The 19,239-nt window shown below is 33.6% G+C and overlaps 1 protein-coding gene across 3 annotated transcripts in view; it reads left to right on the forward strand.

The window, feature by feature from the left end:
• Positions 1-19,239, forward strand: part of LOC129738470 (cytosolic purine 5'-nucleotidase) — a 96,472-nt gene that overhangs the window by 59,328 nt on the left and 17,905 nt on the right. Inside the window, exon 1 of one of the 3 annotated variants that reach the window (XM_055729681.1) lies at positions 8,296-8,875. The exons of the other annotated variants lie outside the window; for them this stretch is intronic. Within the exon in view, the coding sequence (XP_055585656.1) occupies positions 8,523-8,875 (353 nt within the window). The 5' untranslated portion in view covers positions 8,296-8,522. Of the gene's footprint in view, positions 1-8,295; positions 8,876-19,239 lie in introns of those variants that run through there. 3 annotated transcript variants of the gene reach the window in all.

Raw genomic sequence — 19,239 nt, forward strand, 5'->3', positions numbered from 1 at the left:
TGTCACAAATATTAGGGTTGAAATTTATGTAGGTAGATCAATTTTTTATAAAATTTCAACTTAGCCAATCTTAACAGATTGCCAAAAAATAAAGAAACTCTAATTGGACTGCAAGCGATGTGTACATAGAAGAGATTTACATGTAAGAATCACATGTGTAGAGATTTTATTGAAAAAATTACCAAGAAAGCAAAGAAATTTGTTAAATAATAGTTCATTTTTCAAATTGACAAAACAAGAAAATAAATATGGAAGAAGAAAATAGGTCAAAAAGTTCAAAAATATTAGCAAAAATTCAAACCCGATTCAGATTCAAAACATTGGCTTACACAATTCCGAACTGAAAACAATTCTGAAATCAGCATGTTAAAATTGACCTTGACCTATTTTCTCCCCCTTCCAGATACAACCCCATTGATTTCCTATAAACAGAAACATGAGATTAACGGATCTGGGACGTACTGGATAAATCGCTTCGTACGACCTGGACCAGTATCCCAGTGGCAGTATTCTTTAGGCCGCTGCCACACAGCTAGATAAATCAGAGGAATGCCAATAAGCTTGATAATTTTATGAAAATTTATTTCTCTTTACTTTATTATTTTAAAAGCTTTTGTTTGCTGAAGAAATTATAGATAAATATTCTGCTTATGTTAATATGCTCAAATCTTTCACTTGAACATCATGTAAAGTATTCTTTTAAGCTTGATATGGTTTTATAATTTTCTTGACACGATATTTGCCAACGCATATAATTCAAGATAAAATCAAATCATGTTAGAAGAATGCTTGTACTTATTGGTAATAAAAAACAGATTTCTAAGAAATATCCATAAGTTAGAAAAAACTCTACTGGATTTAAATTTATTTTCGTAAAACTAATTATCATTAATACATTTTTTTCCTTTTATTAAAAACAAAAACAATAAATCATTAATGTGATTATTTCAAACTCTGAAATTTTGAATATTGGAAGTTTTTGGCTCTTCCGATTGAAAAGGTTGCCAACCATTATGCTAGGGACCTTGTCATGAGCAGATATGTAGTAGGGTTTCCATTTTTACAAATTACGGTGGTGTTTTAAATTTTAAAAAAAATTAGTCTTCGACAAAATTGTTCAGCGGAAAATTTGGAAATCAACTCAGTCTAATTTGACAAGAAACCTAAGAATAAACAGGACCTGCTCTCTTATTATCCCACACTTCCCCGTCCATGTGCGTGAACTAACATCAGAATTTCACAACCACGGCATGTTTTAAGGCTTTAAGGTCATAAATAACGTCGAAATCAGCAGTATTTCGGCGCAAAAATCCAAGAGCTGTGAAAGCTTTTGCAGCAGTAAGCGCAATGTGCTTAGAAAATGTGAGCCTGCTATTCACTTTAACACCTAAATCAACAATAGACTTCACGTTCTCCATGCTCACTTAAGAAAGTTGGTACAGTAATACCTCGATATAAAGCAACTTCTTTTTAAAGCAACTTCGATATAACGTAACCCAATATTAAGCAACTTTTGCCTCTATATTACGTAACTTTTAAAAATGTTTCTAATTTGAATAAATATGTTTAATAGCAATACTTTTTTGTCATAAAAATATAATAATGTTGTTTATGAGCCATGCGTTAAATTCTCAGAGGCATACAGTGCGAATGAGCGCAAGCGTTAAAAATGTAACTCCAGTACTTTCAGTACAGTATTGTTCCGATTTTGTCAGCTCCCGATTTTGTCTACCCCCGATTTTGTCTATCCCCGATTTTGTCAGCTTTTTATCCCGATTTTGTCAGCCTTTAAATTTAGTTGAAATTTTCAGCTTTTGAACTAAAATTCCCAGTCATTTAACACTGGAGGTTGAAACTTGACCACATTTTGATCACATGGTTTATGGATAGCCCTTAGGGATCATCCATAAACCACGTAGACTTCAGGGGGAGGTGGGGGGGTTGTTGACCAAAGTCTACGCTCCATACAAATTTTCGAAATTTTATATGGACAAAAGTATACAAGGGGGGAAGCGGGGAGTCTGAAATGACCAAAAATGGGACTACGTGGTTTATGGATAGTCCCTTAGGGAACCACGTGGATTTGTCGTTTTTCATGAAACAAGTATTTTTTCTTTTTTAATTCAGAAAAATAATGGACGGTTCAAAATAAAACATTTATTTTTGTAAATCCATAAAAAAAAGTGATGTCATCAATCGAAAGGGATGATTCTTCTGCCCAATCGATGATTTTATCGAACATTCCCACCGCTTCTGCATGGCTGGTTGTCCCTTCATACGATGACTCATCCATTCCAGTGATGTGAGATGCACTCTGGTCTGGTTCCTCAGGATGCTCTGCTTCTTCATTTGTCGCTGATTGGTCTTCCAGAACAAGGTTTAGGATTTCTGCATCGGTGTATACCTTGCTCGCATATCGTTCTTCCAAATTATGGGCAATCATGCTATCATCGCGATTGTTCCTTGTACACATCAACTGCGCCAGTGGAATGTTGTCTTCGTGCACAAATTTATCGCCAATCACCATGCCAATCTTCTTCCAAGACTGCTGAATGACAACATCACCTAATTCGATCCTGGCCTCATTCACCCAAAAGCAGACTTCCTTCAACGAAACCTTCTACAAACATCCATCAGTATTATCATTATCATGGGTCATCACATACAGTAGGAGCTTCTCCATGTATCGCAGCTTGAGGTTTTGGATCACATTCTGATCCATTGGCTGGATAATTGCCGTCACGTTAGGTGGAAGAAAAAACACCGTGATTAATCCATCATCATTCTGCAGCTGGTCATTCATATGATGGGCTGAACAGTTTTCCAGAAGCAAAATGGCCTTGGGTGGGATCATGTTGGCAGCTGCAATTCGCCGTACTGCAGGAACAAAATCATTGAAAAACCAGGAACGGAACAGGTCCCTGGTCATCCATGAATTTTTGGACGCAAGGTACGTTACGGGAAGTTTAACGTTCTTAAAGGCTCTGGGATTCCGAGATTTTCCGAATACGACAAGAGGGAGCTTATGGTCTGCTCTGACATTGGCGCATGGCATAAAAGTGATGCGCTTTTTAATAATTTTACGCCCTGGAGCACTTGCCTCTTTCGAACCACCAAGTGATTCTGTTGGCAACATTTTAAAAAACAATCCCGATTCGTCCGTATTATATACCATCTGAGCAGTAACCTCTCGATGAAGTTTTTCCTCGTGAAAGTTCTCAAAAAAACCCTCAACACTTCCTATATCGCTCGACAACGCTTCGCCACATATCTTAAGCATGCGGATACCATAGTGGTTGGAAGCCAAAAAAAGGTTGTTGAATATTGACACCTAATCATGAAGCATTTCTCTAATGTTGGCAGCAGTGAGCTATCAACACGTGCTGATATGTTGAACATGTATTAAGTTTAAAGCGATCTAATTTATGTGATCAACAAAGTCAGCTGTTTTGCAATTGCATATCAATCCTGCAGCTACGCACCAACGATTTTTCAAATGACATGTACACAATCCATTATATGAAGGGTGTTTATAAGCAATCACTTAGGGTTGAGTTCTTGAACAGGTCCTCCATTTTGCTATTTGCAAGACTTTTTGACGCCTCAAGAACTCAAATCTGTAAAGCGGTCATCGAGAAACGTATGTGACATTTTTTTGTAACATACACACACATACACACATACAGATATGTTTCGATCTCGACGAACTGAGTCGAATGGCTCTGCGGGTCTTGGATCGAAAGTTGGTTTTTCAAGCGACATGTATACCCTTCTTTGTAAGAAAGGTAAAAAATAATGAAAAGGGGTCAATATCACCCCTTATCACGGTATTGACATAAAATATCGAAATAACAAGTAAACGGACAGTTATCAAATCAAAATTGAAGTTATTTTCAAGAAAATTTTTCTTCCCGATTTTGTCAGGTACCCTGTTTTGTCAGCCATAAATTCAAGATGGGGCTGACAAAATCGGAACATTACTGTATTGTGATTAGTCGCTTTTGTGCTTTTGAAAATCTAGCCTAGAGCATGTTTCTCCACTTAAAAACTTAATGACTATATTTGCACCTACAGATAAGTTGCTTAAGCTGAAGTGAGGTTAGGGCATGTAGTCTTTTATTCAAATAAGTTTTTATGATTGCTGAAAGTTGATCAATCACTGTACAGACTTCTGTACCATCGCGAATGCACGGATTTTATCACTTGCTATGAAAATAACAAAGAAACATTTCTGATGTTTCTGAGCCGTTTTGAAAATACACCCTCTTGGGATTTTTGTTTGGTTTTAATCGCCTATCATATCAGAATGTCATTATTTGGTGACATTTAAAACAATTATTAAACGTCAAGGAATGCATTGAATTAATATTTAAAAAACAAAACTGTCTGAAGATGGCCAAGGTTTTTAATGGTAAAAAGTATTACCGAAAAGTATTAGCGAAACTTGCTCAGACGGAAGAGATCGACAAAGAAGATGCTGAATACGCGACGTTAAATGATGACGAAATCGTTTCTATCCTGCATCCTAATCATCCAGACGAGGATAACAATGTGGAGGGTTCGCAGTCAACAATAGACGATCCACCGCAGTCTGTAAGTTTCTAAAAATCTATTTTTTTATCATTGATGTTATTATTAATAATAATGGTAATTTACATCTCCAGACACAATCGAGTGAAGAGGACCATTATTCACGAGAGTCAGAGCAGTCTGCTTTAAACGGTTTTGATGTGGTTATCAAATACGCAGAGGAGAACGGTTGGCCGCTTAATATGCAATTTCATTGCGGCAGATGCGGTCAAAAGTTATGGACAAAATAGTAGAAGAACAGATTTAACTTAATTGTTAAATTGTGAAAAATATGTATGTATGTTGGAATCTTCACTTTAATTGTTTTTGAAAATGTTTGTTGAAATTAAATCAACAAAATTGTTGAGTTTGTGACAAAACTATTATTTTTTTTACGTTTCTTAAATCCGTACAAACAGAATTAAGAATCAACTTTTTCACATTTACGATCACTATCGATGCTCCAAAGGACCATTTTAAGTAGTGTTTCGATATAACGTAACTTTGATATAAAGCAACGAAAAAAAATTTCGTTGCTTTATATCGAGGTATTACTGTAGTCGTAATGATCGTGAGAAATTTACCACTTTATTTTTTTGCGTTTGCTGTCATTCCGTTTGAGTAGCACCGGCCCTTTAGTATGGCAATGTCGGTTTGTTAGGCGAGGCAATCAAATTCACACTAAGCACTTTCCCAAAGAGTTTTAGATTGTCGGCATACATGATCGTGTCAGATTGAAACGTTGCGCACCAGTCATTTACAAAAATGATAAATAAAAGAGGTCCGAGGTGACTACCCTGTGGTACTCCAGACAGCGTCGCATTCCTCGAGCGTGATTTTGTTTAGTTATTTTTGTGTTTGCTGACGGTGAGCAAGGTACGACGCAATCCACTCAAGCGCCCAGGTTGGAAAAGCGAGGCGATCCATCTTTGCTATCAGTATTTGGTGCAGGACCCGTTGACCTTTTTTTGACGAAACCATGTTGCGAATCAGCGATCAAGGGTTTGACGGTAGCATACGGACGTTAATGCAACAAATCTTCGTAGACTTTGGAGATTGCAATTATTAAGAATCGAAATATGTCTATAGTTCTCTACACAATGTGCGTATCCTGGTTTGTAAATCGGAGTGATAGCCGCAATTTACCAGGCACTAGGAAATGTCCTTTCTCTGAGTGATCGGTTGAACATGTGCCAGATATGTGGGTGTAGCTTAACACGCAGCGCATTTATTTAATACTGTAGGAGATATATTGTCTGGTCCAGTAACTTTAGATGGGTCGACTGTCGACAATCTTTCGAATATTTCCTGTTTAGTGAGAAATGGTAGAGGTAAGTTGACGTGGTGAGATTGTATAGAGGCGAGGCTATCTGTTTCAAAGTCGGTGGAACTAAAAATGCTTGTATCATAGCAATAGTTAAATAACAACCTCGAACATAACACAACTTAAAACAAATTGTAGAGGAATTTTTTACAATTGCCAACTATTCATATTTTAACAAAAAAAACACAGAGTGGTACTATCCTTGTTTCGCTCAGTTCATTAGGAAATTCAAGGCATCACTTCACAGTTCACACACACCGTTTAAAATAGAAAACATCCAACTTTGGTCCTCGGATACCCATTCACTGTTGAGAATCACTGGCCCATTCGAATTTATGGTTGTAAGTAAGTAGAATCCGGGTGTGGTGGTTCTACTTTCCCCTTTTGGATATGTCTAGAAGGAACGTGGAATTGCGCTCTCTAGTAGAAGCAAGATGTTCCACTAGTAGCGCTCCACATCTCACCGTTGTCGCTAGATAGTGCCATAAAATTTCTCAAAGCCAAAAAAAATTAACTAAATCCTCTGCCACTATCGTCTTCGCTGGTTTTGTGTTGTTGACCAAGCGTGTGCCGGCAGTCAAGTTGACTTTAGTTAGTGCTTCTAAACAATCTACATACTGTAGGGAAGACGATACACTACCCATCATATGTTTTTGTAACAGATAAATCATTTTTTATGAGGAAGAATCCATCGGCCTCACCACACGAGAGAAGAGATGGTTAACGACGATATAAAATCGATGCAATCGGCGTTTTTTCTGTGCTTCTTCCTTTGGTTGAATCTCATAAATAATAGGTGAAGTGAAGTGACTACTGAACTAGTACTATACATATTATATAGTGGTGAATAGTGCAGATGGGCCATAAATCATAAACCATACACCGTACTCGTGCTTGCTTCAATAGTTTAAAGCCCCGATAAGAGTCTAGCCAACGAGAGAGAACATCAGCAAATTCAGCAAACTGCATCGAGCTGCAACTGACCATTTGTTGTGAATCGGTCGAGTGAGATTGCAGTTTGGGAAATCGGTTCCAGAAATCGTTATCCAAAAGGTGATAACTAGCGAAGCAGAACTAACTAACCTGCTTCTTTCTGAACTGCTGACATTCGGGGAAAAGGCTAAATTCGCTCTCTGCTTTCTTGGAACTCTAGCTGAGAACGTTCCTTCAGAATGGTGTGAAAATTTCGGGAAAAACACCGAATCAGCTGGTCCATCTCGAGAGCACTGACTGAGTGTGTGAGTAAAGTGAGCTGGCGGAATAGTCCGTGAACTTCAGACCGGTCCGAGGCGTGTGCTAGTAAATATTTTCACGTTCACGGTCACGGGTCAGGGTCGTCGTCGTGAGTGAGGGCTTTCCCCGAAAAAAAAGGATAACAAACTATCTACTATCCTGAATACAACATATGTGCTACCTACAATTTAGGGTACGTCAGAGTGTGGTTACGTTTTGTGAAAGATTGTTATGTGCGATTTCGGCGTGCGTGATACGAACCCATTTTTGTGTTTTCAAAGAAGATTTACATTTCGGTGAGCTTCTCCGACTTCGGTGAGCTTCTCCGATTGTGGGAACCTGTCATGTGGTTGTGCTGCTGTTTGTTGCAAGTTGGAAAGTGTGCAATAAATGGGTGGATGTTTTGGGTGGGTGGTTGCATTGGAAGTTGCATAACCCTGACCCCGAAATCGGGATGGGTGTGGGTGGGTGGAGCGATTCGATTGCATTCATTGTGTGAGTCTGTCTAAATCCACATCTGATTGGGTGGAAAATCCGTCGATGTTTTTGTCTGGGAAATTCCCGGTGCAGCCGAGATTTGTTGCAAAACATTTGCCCGTTTTGTTTTGGTTTTTTTTCCTCCCCATATCTAGATCGAGATCGATAAACATCATCCTGCTAGTTCCCGCTTTCAAAAGGTGGGGTCTTATTCTGGGGACTGACATACCGGGCAAAGCTGAAAAAAACTAGAAAAATAGACTATTGGAACTAACCGCTTAATTCGGGGAAAACAAATCAAGAGTGGTGGTTTTTTAAAGTTGGAATGATTTGTTTTATTGTTTTTGAGTGGAATTTATTCAATTATTTCCGATTCTTCTGAGAACTTTATTCTGAAAGTTGTTCTACAACGTTTTTATGACAATGTTTACTATTTTGAAAATTTTACCAATTCCACAATTTAACAATTTGGATATATTGAATAAAAAAATGGTGACACTTTAACAATTTAGCCACTTTGAATCGTGAAATTTGATAAAAGGCAATATTTTTTTATAATTATTTTCTAATTACGAGTTCAGTGTTTTGAAAAGCTTAAAAAAAAGTAATAATAATTTTCAAATTCAATCTTGAGTAAAAAGTTGTTATTATGTGATTAAATTCACAGCTTTGTATTTACCTATTTTTAAATCAAATTGCCCCCGTTGAAGATTTCGCAGAGGGGGTGATTGAAGCAGTAATTTCGCGATAAGTTGAGAACTCGATAAGACGTGCTCGTGCTCGACTAATTTACAACATAACAACAACAACATCGGTCAAATCGCGTGCTCGTTAACTCGCTCAAGCAAATGGAATAATCAATAATTCAAACCCAAAAGAAGAAAAGAAAACTAGAAAAAAAAAAATAAAACACATTATTATGGCAAGTGACTCAAGTACCAGCAGCAGTAGCAGTGAATCGAAAAGTGCTACACTTTGTCCAACAATCGCTCATCAACCTGCTCATCTACAGAATGGCAAACAGCAACAGCGAGATTGTCATCAATCGACAACCGGTCCCGAGAATGGTGGCAGTCTGAAAAATGGAGGAGAAAACTTCACCAAACAGCATCTTGAAGAGGAAGATCAAAAGACGACGCCGATGCGCCCATACAGTCGTTATCGATTCGCGAATTATCGCAAATCGATAACCGCCAGTTGTTCTTCGTCCTCCTGTTCCAGCTTCGAGGATGACGATTTGTGTCTTTACAAACAGCTGCCGGCCGCTCATGAGTAAGTTTTGTTGATTTCAAAAAAATTTAAAAACATTAAATATAGAAAAATTAACTTTATTTCCACGGTTCTTTTTTTAATCAGCAGAATTTAAATTTCATTTTCAACATTCGCCAATTGCCAAAATCGCCAAATCGACGAAATCAACTCATCAAAATTGTTACAATTGTCAAAACTGTAAATCGTCACAACAAAAATCTTCCAATTTTTCCAAAATTGTTAAAATTGTCGAAACTATCAGTATGATAAAAATATAAAAAATTTCAAAACATTCAAATAATTGACAGTTTTGCCATCTTTGACAATTTTGCCATATTTGACAATTTCGACAGTATTGACAATTTTGACGATTTTACATTTTTTTTAATTTTCAAAATTTTGACAATTTTGAAAATCTGGAAATTTTGAGGATTTTGAAGATTTGAACTATTTGAACAATTTGAACTATTTGAAAAATTTTGACAATTTCCACATTCTCACATTTTTGACAATTTAAAAGTTCTGACAATGTTCACCATTTGATAGTTTTGGATATTTGGATAAGTTTTAAAATTTTGAGGATTTTCACAAGTCAATCCGACAATTTTGACATTTTTGACAAATTTAACTTTTTTTTCCAATTTTTGCAACGTTGACCATTTTGACAATATGGATTGTCCATATTGAAAATTTTTGGTAATTTTTTCCACTATAAAATTTAAACAATCTTTTTACAATTTGAGAATTTTGAAAATTTTGACAATTTTTTCAACATTGATAGTTTTTCCAATATGGACAATATTTGGCATATTTTGCAACCGTTCAATTTTAACAATTTGAGAATTTTGACAACTTTAACAAGTTTAACAATTTCAAAAATAAAAAAAAATGGAAATTGTGAAAATTTTAAAAAATTTGACAATTTTGACAATTTTTGTAAATTTATCATTTTTTACATTTTTTTGCAAATTTTAAAATTTAACATTTTTACAAAATTGACAAAATTGACAAAACTGACAAAATTGACGAATTTACAAAATTGACAAAATTGTCAAAATTTACATAATTGACAAAATTGACAAAATTTATAAAATTGACAAAATAGACAAAAATTGAAAAAAATTAACAAAATTGGCAAAATTGACAAAATTGACAAAAAGGATAAAGTTGACAAAATTGGCAAAATTGACAAAATTTACTAAATTCACAAAATTTACAAAATTGACAATCCGTAAAATTGACATAATTCTCACAAAACCGAAAAAATTGACAAAATTGACAAAATTGACACAATTGACCAAATTGACAAAATTGGCAAAATTGGCAAAATTGGCAAAATTGACAAAAAACTGACAAAATAGACAAAATTGACTAAATTGACAAAATTGACAAAATTGACAAAATTGACAAAATTGACAAAATTAATAAAATTGACAAAATTGACAAAATTGACAAAATTGACAAAATTGACAAAATTAACAAAATTGACAAAATTGATAAAATTGACAAAATTGCCAACATTGACATCATTGACAAAATTGACAAAATTAAGCAAAATTGACCAAATTGACGAAATTGACAAAATTGACAATTTTGAAAATTTTGACAATTTTGACAATTTTGAAAATTTGGCAATTTGAGCAATTTTGGTAATTTTTACTATTGTGTATATTTTTATAATTTTGATAGTTTTAACAATTTTGACAATTTTGCTAATTTGGCAATCAATTTTTACAATTTTGAGAATTTCGAGATGTTTTACCGTTCAGACAACTTTTTAAATTTTGATAATTTTGAAAATTTCAACGAGTTTGACAATAACGACAATTTTTAAAGTTTTGACTCTTTTGAAAGTTTTGACAACTATAACATTTTTAATAAAATTGACAAAATTGACAAAATGACGAAATTTATAAAACTTTTAAAAATTTCCAAAATTGTCAAAATTGATCGAATTGTTAAAATTCAGAATTGTAAAAATTGTAAAAATTTGACAAAATTCACAAAATTGACAAAATTGACAAAATTAACAAACTTGACAGAATTGGCAAAATTGACTAATTCGATAAAATTGTCAAAATTGACAAAATTGACAGAATTGACAAAATTGACAAAATTGACGAAATTGACAAAATTGACAAAATTGACAAAATTGACAAAATTGACAAAATTGACAAAATTGACAAAATTGACAAAATTGACATGACAAAATTGACATGACAAAATTGACAAAATTGACAAAATTGACAAAATTAACAAAATTGACAAAATTGACAAAATTGACAAAATTGTCAAAATTGTCAACATTGATAAAATTGACAAAATTGACAAAATTATCAAAATTATCAAAATTGACAAAATTGACAAAATTGACAATATTGACAAAATTGACAAAATTGACAAAATTGACAGAATTGAAAAAATTGACAAAATTGACAAAATTGACAAAATTGTCAAAATTGTCAAAATTGATAAAATTGACAAAATTGACAAAAGTAGCAAAATTGACGAAATCGACGAAATTGACCAATTTAACAAAATTGACAAAATTGAGAAAATTGACAAAATTGACAAAATTTACAAAATTCACAAAATTTACAAAATTGACAAAGTCCGTAAAATTGACATAATTCACAAAACAGAAAAAATTGACAAAATTGACACCATTGACACAATTGACAAAATTGGGAAAATTGACAAAAAACTGACAAAATTGACAAAATTGACAAAATTGACAAAATTGACAAAATTGACAAAATTGACAAAATTGACAAAATTGACAAAATTGACAAAATTGACAAAATTGACAAAATTGACAAAATTGACAAAATTGACAAAATTGACAAAATTGACAAAATTGACAAAATTGACAAAAATGACAAAATCGACGAAATTGATAAAATTGACAAAATTGACAAAATTGACAAAATTGTCAAAATTGACAAAATTGACAAAATTGACAAAATTGACAAAATTGAAAAAATTGACATAATTGACTAGATTGACTTAATTGACAAATTGACAAAATGGACAAATTTGAAAAAAATTGTTAAAATTGACAAAATTGACAAAATTTACAAAATTGACAAAAGTGGCGAAATTGACAAAATTGGCGAAATTGATAAAATTGACAAAATTATTAAAATCGACAAAATTGACAAAATTGACTAATTTGAAAAATTGACAAAATTGACGGAATTGATAAAATTGACAAAACTGACGAAAATGACGAAATTGACAAAATTGTCAAAATTTACAAAACTGATAAAATTGATAATATTGATAAAAATGAAAAAAATTGACAAAATTCACAAAATTCACAAAATAGAAAAAATTGACAAAATGGACAAAATTGACAAAATTGACAAAATTGACAAAATTTTCAAAATTGACAAAATTCACAAAATTCACAAAATTATTAAAATCGACAAAATTGACAAGATTCACAGAATTTACAGAAATTTGACAAAATTGAAAAAATCGTTAAATTGACAAAATTGACAAAATTGAAAATATTGACTGAATTGAGAAAATTAACAAAATCAAAAAAAAAAAAAACAAAATTGACAAAATTGACAAAATTGTCAAAATTGACCCAATTATCAAAATCGACAAAATTAACTAAATTGACAAAATTGACAATATTGTCTAAAAAGACAAATTTGACAAAATTGGCAAAGTTGACAAAGTTTACAAGATTTACAAAATTTACAAAATTTACGAAACTGAAAATTATTGACAAAATTGACAAAATTGACAAAATTTACAAAATTTACGAAATTTACAAAATGCACAATCTTGACAAACTTGATCAATTGGATAAAATTGACAAAATTTACAAAAATTACAAAATTTACAAAATTTACAAAAAGATGTCGAATTGGACCAAATGATGATGAAAAAATTTAACTTGACGTAGTTGTCAAAATGAACTAAATTGACTTACTTTACAAAATTTACAAAATTTATAAACAAATTAAAGTTGACAAAATTCCCAAAATTTACAATATTCTCAAAATTGACAACATAGACAAAATTGACAAAACTGAAAAAAATTGCTAAATTGACAAAATTGATAGAGTCGATGGCTTAAAACTAGATAAAATTTATAAAATAAAAAAAGAATTCTAATTCAAAAATTTTCAAAAAATATAGAATTAAATTTTTTTAAAAAAAATCTAAATATTCAATATGAGGAAAAATTCAAAATCGTAGAATTTACAAAATACCACAAAGTTATAGCAAGAATATTTTTGACAAAATTTGAAAATAAACTAATAAAAAAGGTTCAAGTGACTTTAATTAAAAAAAATTACAATAAGACAAAAAGGAAAAAAATAAACAAAATAGACTTTCTATGTTACTATTTTGCTAATATCGGTCTTCGGCAGACCATTCACGCAATTGAAACTCGGAATCGACAAACTGACATTCGATAGCTATGTCAGAAAAGACTCAAATATGGCTCATATATTGGCTCAACCATAAGCTCGAATAACGAAAAAAGCACGTATCAAATTTGGTGATATGATGCTAAAGGCATCTTATAATCTCAAGAAGCATCACAGCAAAATATTGCATTATAAATGTAAACTGTTTCGACTTAACATTAAGGTACAACTTATTACTAAGCACCTGTCATCCTCGGTACCGCTGCCAATAAATCAGCTTCCCCTGCTTGCAGTCGACGGGGCCCCGGTCTCGAACACTCGTCCAAACGGCAACGTGCTATCCGCTTACACGCGTGAGCGAATGTAGGATGCGTGCAAATCCTATGCATGCGCGCCCACTGGCTCGGCTTTCTTTCACACACTCTCACACGGCTCCGTCACTTCTTCAGGTACTACATGCATATATGCTAGACTGTCCATGCAATCATGCGCAAGTCTCAGCCCAACATTCGATGACGATGATTTCCAGTTGACAATGATGATTTCGACTCTCTCCGTTCATGCTTCGTTCACAATGTTGCAGTGATACGCATGCTTAAGTCCTCCCTGGAGAGGTAACTTCGATAACAACAAATTGCGCCACACGCACACGAGTGATGAGGGGTTTTGCCACAGTTGATCGTATCCAAGACGAGTCAGATGTTGTACTGTCGTTGCAGCCTTGCAGGCGTTTTCTGTGAGAGTTAGAACCGATTCAAAAAAGGTCCTCAGTTGAGGACCTTTTCAAATCCACTGGTTCCCGTGCGGTGCTGCTTATGCTCTGACGACACCCAGCCTCAATTTCCACCTGGTTGTTAAGGACCATGTATTTATCTAGGCTGTTCAGGAAGTCTGATCTTCCCAGGATGCGACGTCGGTTCACCCTGTAATGCGGTGGATTCTGGCAAGACTCTCTTTACAGGTGAGCCGGAATTTGATGCTCCTCTGCCTATCGTGTCTAGGTCGTGATGGTTCCGATGCTTCCCGTGTTCGGTTAGATTGTTTCCGTCTTGATGAGGTTAGGCACACTGATGATGGTGTAATAAATTATTCTTGGCCAGGTTTGCAGTTCTGTCTGCAGGATCGGTTTCGATTTCGGAATCGGTCGGAGAGTGCTTCAGGTGATTCTTGCACGTTCTTTAGGAACACTGTAGCAAGAATTGTTGGAGTGATCTCCTGAACAGGAACTATATATAACCGAACAATTGTTTTTCACCGATTTTATCGCACATCAAGTAGCGGCACATATTTATACATCATTTGCATGAGTTGAACTTATAACCGGAAACGGACTTGATGGATGCAGTGACAGTTGAGAAGCTCGTGAGTGACGGTGAGTGTCGGTGATTCTTTGCGGTACAGCTGAACTTCGATTTTAGAAACTCTACACGAATGTTTCTTCTCACAACATGTTTGTTAATTTTAATCGAATCCAAGATGATGTAACATCTAATGAAAGGGCAGAGCAGTACGATCGAAGATGAATGATTTCCACGAAGAGTAGATATACGGTACCATTTTATTGTATTGACAGTAGGCGCCTCATCAAAAATTCGGGTCCCATCATCAATGGTTTACGTTGTTGGCATTCTGGCATTCGACCGATACCCAGCCCATTGTTTGTTTTCTCATCTTCAACCCACTTGCCACCTTCTTCACTTCTGTTTTTATTTCAACATTCGGGTTTTCCTTTTTCCAGACTACGACGAAGTCAGAAAAAAAAATGGAAATAAAAATCACCAAAACGCAGCTGGGGCAGTAAAATAGTCGAAGAAAAATAAAAAAAAAAATACACCACACACAACAAATTGTATCGGAAGCCATTCTTCCGTCGTCGACTTTGCTCCTCCGTATTCGAAAGAATTGCAACATTTCGGTTCGAAGATTGTAGCGACTCCGTCCCATTATTGATGGACCAATAAATTTAATAAAAATTGATTTTTATTTCCCACTCCCAGGCTGCCGAATCGAGCATAAAAAAGTTTATTAGCAATTATTCACTTTAGAATGGCTGGTGTGATAACCTTGAATGTTGTTCGGCTACAATGGCGACCGTCATACAGTCTCATACTTACTCTAAGCTGTGTGACGGTCGCCATTGATTTCCCAGGTGCAGATTGGTGAATTAATGAAGTTGTGGACGAATTTTACCCTGGGTGGTATTTCATTTAAAAAATATAGCATTATTACTGTTTCTGCTTTTAAGCATTGTCAGTTTGGAGGAGGACAATTTTCAATATCACAACATAACCATAATACTTGCCACAATATGTATCGTCTCAACATTGGGACGACAATGTGCTTATCGTTTTTGTGCTTCTTCACCTGCCTTCGACGACGTCAGGATGTTGTTACACATAAAATCATCATACCCCTTTTCATGTTTTGCTGCTGATGCCGGTTTCTGCTCCAATCTGCTCCAATACCAAAAGATCTCAAACGATTCTCGTCTCGCTCGTCGATGATGACGATGGTGGTCCTCTTTTCTTGTGCATCTATAAGCACACTTTTGTGGTTCGGTTTATGCTTCCTCGAAGATGTCGATTATTTACAATCTGCTTGTTGGAAGAATTTTACGATCAACCAGCACACGTTCCCTAGAGCTGTTGGAATAAATGACACGGCGACACTTCACAACAACAAGCTGAAGCATATCGTTATTATCAGGACTCTACATGACCCCATAATCGGTTTAGAGATTTCAATCCCCAACAGGGCTTTAAGCCATGAAACTGTCCTTCCTTATAAGATCATGAATTCATTTCTATGCAAATGGATTATTTATTTTTGCTTAGAAATTGTCAAAATAATCCCATTTCTTAGAATTGTAAAAATAGTGTAAATTCACATAAACCATTTTCTCCACGCTCAAAGTGAAAAGAAGACGGAGTGATACGGTCGTATTTTTCCTTATAGATTACCTGGAAGGGCCTTCGTACCTTCCCCGATACGATTACGATTACGGCGGCACCGGAGACCCATTTCATTTGATGATGTTCCCGGAAATCGGAAACGTAAATCTTCCAACTGAATGAATCAACAACAACATGACCCCTTTTTCCTTACAATGAAGAGTGTCCCACACCACGTGCTCACTGAGAAAAAAAAACATAACATAGTTTAAAGCTTTAATCAGAAAAAAATCCTATTTCGTTGAGATTTTTCTTATTAAATTCTTTGTAAAAAAAAATAAATATCTACTAAGTATTCTTTTAAATTCAGTTATCTTAAATTTCAACTACACTTCTAATTAATGAATTTTAATTTGTTCAGTTAAAGTTCTACTTAGATAAGGATTTATGCATTTTTTTTTTTCATATGATCATCAACGAAATTCTTAAGGGGGGAGTAGGGTCTAACGGGTAAAAAAAAACAACATTTTCACGATTTTTTTTAGAGCTATCGCTCAAACAAATGTATTCAAATTTTTTGCATTATACAAAGCTTTGTTAAAAGAACATTTAGTAATTTATTCGTAGAAAAATATTGAAAAATGAGCCGATGACGGAGCACTTTCGAGGATGCCTTTTAGAAAACAGGATTTGCGGTGGACACTGTATCCCAGCACAGAATCATCTGAAGTCAAAAAATCAGAGCAAAATATTTTTAATAGATGTTTTTCTGGACCCCAATGATTTAATTTAACTTACAAAAAAAAATTTTTTTGGAATTTTTGTGGCTGTTTAAAGTAAAAACTACGATTTTTCACGAAAAAACCCGTCATTTTTTATCTGTAAAATCTCCCCAAAGTAAAAAAAAAAAAAAAGAAAATCGTTGGGGTTTGGTATCTTATATGTAGAAAATATGTTCCAAAATTTGAAAAGAATCGGTGAAGTATTTTTCAAATGACGATGTCCACTGACTTTAAAAATGTGCTTTCGAAAAAAAAACGCGTTTGAAGAGATCGGCGCCGAATTCTTGCAGTATTAGATAAGAGGAGATAAAGGCCTATAATTTCTACAGTTTCGTTTCGATTGACTTGAAAATTTGACACAACATTCTTGAAATGTTTTACAATAAGAAAATAAAAAAAATCAATTTTTTGGAAGTGTTAGAAGGTTGCCAGATTTTTTTCCACTCCCATCCGGGCCTAGCAATTCCGGACATTTTTTCAAAAAAACCTGGCAAAATCCGCGCATGGATTTCAATTTTTCAAATCCAAAAACCGGGCAAAATTTAGGTGTTATTATATATAAAAGGAAAAAAAATGCAAAAAAATGAAATTAATATTTTATTAATGTAATTGCAGACTTCCAAAAACTTTTTGGAACACTTAAATATTTAAAGGTTTATAAAAGTAAATCAGCGAAATTATTTGAAAAAAAGCGTTGAAAATTTCCATACCATTAATCAATTTTGCTGAAACTTACTCAAAAACTTTGATTTTTTATTGGTTTTTTTGTGAAAATTGTGAAAAAATCCGGGCAATATCCGGACTTTTTTCACGATATCCGGGCAACCGGGCCGGACCGGACTTTCTCGAAAATTTGCATCAAATATCCGGACAAACCCGGACCCCTTTATTTTTTCGTGATATTTGACGTTTTTTTATGATATACTCGTTAATTTTGAATTTTTCCAAGCCTGATTTCACATTTATGAATTTTTTCATTTTCGGTTATGACAAAATTGATAATAGTAAAAATTGTCAATTGACAAGAATTGTTAAATAAAAACTAACAAAATGACATAAACAACTAAAAATTAAAAAAAAATGTCAAAAATGTCAAACATACAAAAAATGTTAAAAATAACAAAGAAGTATTCAATGTAAAAAATATCTTCAAATATTTCTGAACGTTCAAAAGACAACTATGTCAAAAATAACAAAAATGAAAATCTATTTAAAAAATATTAAAAATGTAAAACCGATCAAAATGACAAACATGGCAACAATGTCAAAATGTTAAAAATGTTAAAAAAAATCCCAAAATTACAAAATGTCAAAAAAATTAAAATTTCAAAAATGTTAAAAATTTCAGCATTATCAAAAATGATGAAAAAAAAGTAAAAATTTTAAGAATATCAAAGGTGTCAAGGGTGTCGAATAGGTCGCAAATTCCAGAAATGTTGAAAATGTCAGAAGATAACAAAAACGCACCAATACACATAATAATACATCAAACACACAAAATACAACGAACTCACAAAATACAACAAACATCAGTAGTGGCTAGGTGGAAAACAACATCCAAAACAGTGAAAATTATTTTTATATCCGTTTTCGTTTTCAAAACTTTTAAAGTGTTATTTCCATCTCAACCAGATCAATAGTAAGTAGAACAGATTCCAAGGAAGATTGCATGCAAGTAGAATGCTCAACTTTGAATATTTTTGTTATATACCACAGACAACTGGACTTACATTTCCCGATTAGACAGTTTAGCAGATTCAAAAAACTTTTTGGACAATTAAATCGAGATATTTCAGTCAGTACACAATATATTGTAACACCTTTTCAAACACATCATTAATAATGTTATGTTAATAGACTCCTTGAAAAAGGCATAATAAATGCTGAAACGTCGGATGAAGAAATAAAAATCGTTTTATGATTTTTTCGTGACTGAAATCGCCGAAAATCAATTTATTCATATAATAAAAAATTATTAGAAAATGTCAAAGATGTGGAATATATCAACCATGTCAAAAATTTCAGAAATGACTATAATCCCTCTTTTCGTCAATTTTGTAAATGTTGTCAATATAATTTGTCAATTTTGCCGATTTCGTCAAAATTGTCGCTTCTGTTACTTTTTTAAATTTAGTAAATTTTGTCAATTTTGTCGATTATGTCAATTTGAACAATTTTGTCAATTTGCTCAATACCGTAAATTTTACCATTTTGTCAATTTTGTCCATTTTTCCAAATTGTGTATATTTTTCAACTTTGTCAATTTTGTCAGTTCTGTCAATTTTGTTAATTTCGCCAATATTGTCAATCTTTAGATTTTT

Source organism: Uranotaenia lowii, chromosome 1 (assembly GCF_029784155.1).
Source record: "Uranotaenia lowii strain MFRU-FL chromosome 1, ASM2978415v1, whole genome shotgun sequence".
NCBI classification, from domain to species: Eukaryota; Metazoa; Arthropoda; class Insecta; order Diptera; family Culicidae; genus Uranotaenia; species Uranotaenia lowii.